Genomic DNA, 6819 nt, shown 5'->3' on the forward strand with positions numbered 1-6819 from the left:
TATATATATATATATATATATATATATATATATATATATATATAATTAAAACGGAACAGTAGAGAAAATCCGATCAGAATGACAAAATAAACAACTAAGTATCCACTGGAAGGAATCCCAATATCTGCAGACGGATCCGATTCGGCCTTCCAGGACTCATCAGTGCAGCTGGGGTATAGACCCAAAAGAAACGTTTGACCAGCTTAGGAAGGGCCCAAACCAGTCCCACTACCACTAATGATTACAGAGCCAAACCAAGGCAATATATGTTTTTATATATATATATATATATATATAATATTATAATAAGATCAAAATCAATCAAAGGTCATTTGGTAACGACTCATATCACACTTGGAGGTACTGATCTATTTGGCCGCAGAGTTGGGGGTAAAGCGAGGGTGTCGTTTCATGCCTCTAATACCTAAACAGATAGATGTTTAGGTATTAACATGATACTTAATACCTTTTATATGGAAGGTCAATTGTGTCACTTATAATGTAAAATCTGCGTAATAATCCTAAATGTCGCTGTTTCCGTTATTTTGTCGAAATGGTGAAAGAGCAGAAAAACATGCTGTTTAAAATGTTAAGGGGTCGTACACAATTATTAACATTTTCACAAGTGTAAAATCAGTACCCTTTTTAACCCACCCCCTCCCCTTTGAAAGTATAAATACAAAATGTTGATTTTGCAAAACCATTCTCCATTTTTTTTGTGAAGTCAACTAAAGTACTGTACTTGATGATGACATAATTAATGTCGAAATATTGAATCCCGACACGATGCCGTGCATTTCAATACTTAGTATGTAATATACTATCTTATACTGTACTTGGTTACTTAAAATATATATATATATATATATATTATATTCATGGTTGCATTATAATTGGTCATAAAAATCTATCATTTTAAATAATGCATGTTATTTTGAGCAATATTTTTTATGCATATGTAAAAGTGCACAAATTTTTCTACCCCTCCTCGCTAGCGTACTGTTTGTACACTTGTTAAAATGTTGATAATTGTGGACGACTCCTTAGACTAATACCTGAATACCCCTCCGCTACCTAAATGATGCAGGTATATATGCATTCCAGTTTTTTTTTTTTCAAGCTTATGTCAGTGTTTTTATAATTTGTTATTTCATCTAATCGTATTTCTCTATTGATTTACTTATAGTTATATATTATGCATATACTTATATAATAAATCATAATAATGATAATGTCACCTTATTATGTAATCTCTATGTTGTTTTTGCGATACTATTACAAACTTTAAGGATTGTTTTAAAATCTTTGTTTTTAGAACCTTGCACTGAATCTGAATTGCGATGTAATAATACTTTTTGTATCAATTATGATTCGTTTTGCGATGAATTCACCTTCGATTGTATATACAGCAACTTCGATGAAGACAGCTCATTGTGCGACGGTACTTATCATCTATTACATTTTTATTATTTTATAATAGAGAAGGAAACCAGATAGTGTCGTCCCATATAGCCCGACTTGATCTATCATTTAGCCTATTTAGGTCGTTGTGAGTGTATTAAACATTTTTAATATTCTACGACGCGACTTTCCCTGACGCAGGTCAACATCCAACGCTACCGTCAACAAATCGCGTCGGGCTGCATTGTGTGCGTTGCTGTCTGATATGGCGGCGGCCTTCAGTGCTTACTCATATTTTGGTCTGTGCTAAATGGATATTTCCACTAATCCCCACCCCTTGGATTTGTTGGTAAAGTACCACAACCGGCAGCCAATAACATCATATTTCAAATAATCTAAGACAGTAATTAAAATTGTCTCAATGAAAACGTGTCTGAATATATCTTTGTAATGAACAATGTCGGAGAACAATTAAACACTCCATAATTATAATAATGACGCAACATGCCGTAGTAAAGCAACTAAAACCGAATACCCTAAAACCTCTATACCTGATCAACCCTTTGCAACGTTATTTAGTTGCGTAAAGTTACATTATAAATACGTATTTATCGTTCTACAAAAAAAAAACAATACATGCACCAAACTGTAACGTTAATTTAACGTTTTTATAACGTTGAATTGTTAGTTGGGCTCACAATATTTAGCACAAAGGACAATTCCAATCCAGTTCGTAGTTTGAACTGAGCACGCCCGCATCCAAGGTCAATCTCATAACCCTTTGTTGTTTGTTAATATCAATTGTTTCTATTACCTACCTACTTACTATTATTTGGGATGATGACTTGTGAGATTTTTTCTTAATTAAGTATTTAGATACGTAACTGAGCATTCATTACAGTAACACGTCAGATAGGGCCAAACATCATTTTGATTAAATTTCCTGACACAAACAACATCGTAATATGAATTTTCAATTGATTGTAATAGGAAGCTGTTTATCGCCTGACAAGTTGCGAAATGGTGAACAGACCAGTCCGTTACCGCACCGTAAAAGGTACCTCGAGGGCCAATCGATTTCGTTCATTTGCAACAATGGATATACATTAGTTGGAAACAGCACGCAAATATGCCAAAGTGGTACATTTCAAGGCACAACTCCGCATTGTTATTGTAGGTGGCTTGGATCTTCTTTTTTTTTTTACATTTAAAGAATATCATTTTTGTATTCATCGTTTTTGCTTACGGTACAAAAAACAATCAAAGCCTAAAACAATACAGTAGCACCTTCTTTTGACTAACAGTATTAATTGAAACACAAGCTTTTGCTAGCTATAGTAGCACTAGTAAAATAAAGCAAATTAACAATGTCATCAATTTACTCTTTATTATAACAACGTAGTTGTGTATCGTCGCTGATAATTGAAATTTTTTTTAAAAACCATAGAAGTTGGCTATTGAGTTATACGTTTTATTTTATTTATTTAATTTTAGCCTGGTGTTCAAAACCAGCACCGCTTGAAAATGGACTATGGATTGGGTCTGATTCCATTGGTCACGGTGATACTGTATCTGTCATTTGCAATGTAGGATACGAGTTAGACCCTGAGGAACCAACAGTATTTACTTGCCAAGATGGTCAGTTCGTTGGTGAATTTGACAAACGTTGTATTGGTAAGTCTATTTCTCAGATATAACAGACAGTTAATAAGAGATAAATCATCTTAGTAGTATTTGAGACTTGTATTCTTTACGTTTCTGTATTTGCTTAGCAGTTATTTATCGAAGGTTTAACAGTGATATTATATATATATATGTATGTATGTATGTATGTGTGTATATATATATATATAATATGTGTGCATAATCTGTCTCTTATACACATCTAGATGTGTATAAGAGATAGATTTTTCAGTGGGATTGAGCACTGTTTCACAAAAAATTGAGATTATATATATATATATATATATATATATATATATATATGTATGTATATATATAATATGTGTGTGTATATATCATATATATATAATGTATATATATATATATATATAGAGAGAGAGAGAGAGAGAGAGGGGGGTGTAAATGTATACTTATATGTAAATGTATATGTATATAATATGGTATATGGTTGAGGTAAAGCATATTTGCATTTAAAGTATAGGCCTGGATTGCAAATATCGACAGACCTTATATGTAGGCAATGTAGGTTACGTACACATATTCTTAAATATATCATAATTAAGAATAGGCTTATATGTAAAATACTAATGAACATGTTAAAACTACGAGGACGGTTATACAATTAACGCAACCATCAACACATGCCCTATTGTGATGATACTAATGTTACTCCAACTTATATAAAGTCAGGCTCAAGAGGAAAATAATTTTTTGATGTGTTGCAAAACTGATTTTTTTTTTTAGACACAAAGAATATTAATTGGACGAAAAACTCAGAAACGGTTAATGAGATACAGATTTTTGAATATTAAAAAACTGGAAGAAAAATATAGAAAAAAGGTCTGCTTACGCCCCTTTTCTCCCAATTTTTAAATGTTAAAAAAATTGAATCTCATTAACTTACTGTTCCCAATTTTTATTTGTCAAACAACTTTTTTTTCTGTCTGAAAGAATTCAGTTCTACAACATATCACTTATTTTCCTGCAGAGCCTGAATTTAAAGTGCTTTCCTCTATGTACCCTGTCTATGGGCCCACATTTTAAAAAATATTATTATAGCCAAGATCATTGTTTAAATTTTACGTTTTTTACTGGTATTTTTTTAATTTATTATTTTATAGATATTGATGAGTGTACAGCAGGGCAACACAATTGTGATTCAGATGCTAGTTGTGATGATACTATTGGGTCTTTTGTATGCACGTGCAACACAGGGTTCGAGGGTAACGGAACATATTGCACAGGTAGAAACTCAGAGCTTTCATTTATTTAATCAAGGTGTACGTACAGTGACAATATGCACCAAAACGAAGTATAGTAATAAAATGTAGGCCAAATTTAAGATTGTCAATTTGTAAATAACGTACACAGTTTATCAAACAATACTCAATATTTACCGCACCTACATAATTTGTCAGACTACAATTGTTGCACCTGCTTCCAGTTATGTTTCCTTAACTCTCCAGATTTTGACGAATGTGAATCCAAAACAAGTACTTGTTCAGTTAATGCCACCTGTACTAACACACATGGATCATTTAATTGTACCTGCATCGAAGGCTTTGAAGGCGACGGTATATTTTGTCGAAGTACGTTTTTCACTATTTGTTTTGGTTGTTTAATAGGCCTACATTACCGAGAAATGATATAGATTTCTTCCGGCAATGTTGGCCTACATAATAAGTGGCCTTTGTATTATAGATATTGAACGTCTATATTAAAAAAAAAACAATATAATTTACATATTAAGAAAAATATCTATCTTAATTAGGTACATCTTTATTTTTAGCGATCACCTTAAAAATTTTCTCTTCAAAATCTCATAAAAATCTATCTCTTTTAAATGTGCTTTGAATATTTATATTATTTTTATAATAATTATTATTTTATTTATATCATTGTGAGGACCTGAAATAATGATACAGTATTAAAATTAAATTATATGGTTTTTTTTTTCAGTGATACTTTATTTTTCATTTGGAATCAGTGAGGGAGATACATCGCTTCGTCAGTCTTCCAAACAGATATCAGGAGAATATGTGTCTCCCGAATTTATCCTTTCATTCGGCTTTCCATTTGGCAACCAGTTTTTACGATATATATATGTAAGTGTACAGTTTTACAATAACGACAACCTCTTTTACCATGCTATGGTTATACCTATAAATATAAACAAATAGATGAATAATAACAACAGCGCTTAAATAGGAACATGATCTTATAATAGTATCAATCATAGCCCTTCAACAGACAGTTCCGTTATTTCAATTGTATGAAAAGATAGAGTATCTGGCGAGATTTGAACCTGCAACCTCTCGATATCAAGGCAATTATCCTACATTTAGACAGCGGACACCTATCGATATTCTCGCAGATCTAACCTTCGGGCACCTTCTCTCATTCAACTGCTTGAAACGCTCACACATAGTATAGTAGAGCTGTGACTAAGCTTGGAAAGCTTATAGGTCGCAGCTTAGATATTATCATAGCCAATGATAACATTCAAATTTGATTTTGATAATTACCCTCCCATAGGAGCGATGCTCAGGGGAGACCACTGTTTTTACCTATGTTCTTCGTCATCTTGTCGTTGGTCATTTGTTTGTTACCACGATAACTAAATTTCGTCTTCAGGAGAAATAATATCTGCAGAAATTCCAAACAGAGAAATACATGTTTGGGTAGAGAGGCTGGTTGGCGAATGGATAGATAAACTGACCAATGAGAAGACTGCTAGTGGAAGGCTAAAACGCCCAAACAAAGGCATGGTTCCAGTGGTGAGAAAAGGGTGGGAACGACCAAAACAAAGGCATAGTTCCAGAGTGGCGGGAAAGGGAATGAGAATGATCAAAAACAAAGGCATAGTTCCAGTAGGGTGGAAAAGGGGATGGGAACTACCAAAAACCAAAGGCATGGTTTCAGTAAGGCGGGAAAATGGTGGGGCTGCTTAGCTAGGTCCGATTAAACATGGACAGCCAAATATCACTAATGACAAATCCGATATCTTGATGTACAGTATTGTGTTTGTGGATTTCTATGGCTTCTCTGGTCCTTCTGGAGAGCTACGATGGTACAGTGGCTATTAGTTCGCCTTTGTCCCAATGTACACGGTGTTGTTGACTGTGGGAGTGCACGACTATGGACGATAGTAATAATTGATAATAATATTAATAGCAATAAAAGGTGAAGAAAATTGTGCTGAATGCAATTGATCTAGTTAGGTCTAAGTTGTCCTGGATATTAAGTAAATCCTTGATAAAAGATCATGAAAAATTTGTTGGTATTTCATTTTGACTATAATGGTGATGTGATGATGATGAATTTTACTATATAGAAGTGTCATTTCCGGCCATCTCGAGAGGTACTATTTACACAAATGTTCTCACCTCAGCCCCAGCCATGGTGGGGCTGAGGTGGTTGTGAAACCACGCTTTTGAAGTAGGCCTATGTAAAGTACATACTCAAAGACAATGCTTTTAAGCTTTGTTTTCTATAGTATATCACACACACATTAATAAGATCTCTATGGTTGTCAAAAATCCCTGATAAAAGATCATGAGAATTTTTCTTTTTGCCGCTTCATTTTGGCTAATAGTGATGTGATAATGATGAATTTTACTAAAAGTGTCATTTCTGGCCATCTAGAGGTACTATTTCCTCAAATTTTCTGACCTCAGCTCCAACCATGGTGGGGCTGAGGTGGGTGTCGACTCACAAAATGCCCCCCCCCCCACC

At 33.7% G+C, this 6819-nt stretch overlaps 1 protein-coding gene across 1 annotated transcript in view; it reads left to right on the top strand.

Annotated features, from left to right (window-relative positions):
- The window catches only part of LOC117105480, a gene marked incomplete at its 3' end in the record, with an annotated part of 38077 nt that overhangs the window by 1136 nt on the left and 30122 nt on the right, over positions 1-6819 (top strand). The window contains exons 3-7 of the mRNA XM_033246641.1: positions 2392-2574; positions 2896-3075; positions 4206-4328; positions 4551-4673; positions 5044-5189. Coding sequence (XP_033102532.1) covers positions 2392-2574; positions 2896-3075; positions 4206-4328; positions 4551-4673; positions 5044-5189 — 755 coding nt within the window. The remainder of the gene's footprint in view (positions 1-2391; positions 2575-2895; positions 3076-4205; positions 4329-4550; positions 4674-5043; positions 5190-6819) is intronic.

The sequence above is a fragment of the Anneissia japonica genome, unplaced genomic scaffold, assembly GCF_011630105.1.
Source record: "Anneissia japonica isolate Jap-2015-1 unplaced genomic scaffold, ASM1163010v1 scaffold287976_len42624_cov156, whole genome shotgun sequence".
NCBI classification, from domain to species: Eukaryota; Metazoa; Echinodermata; class Crinoidea; order Comatulida; family Comatulidae; genus Anneissia; species Anneissia japonica.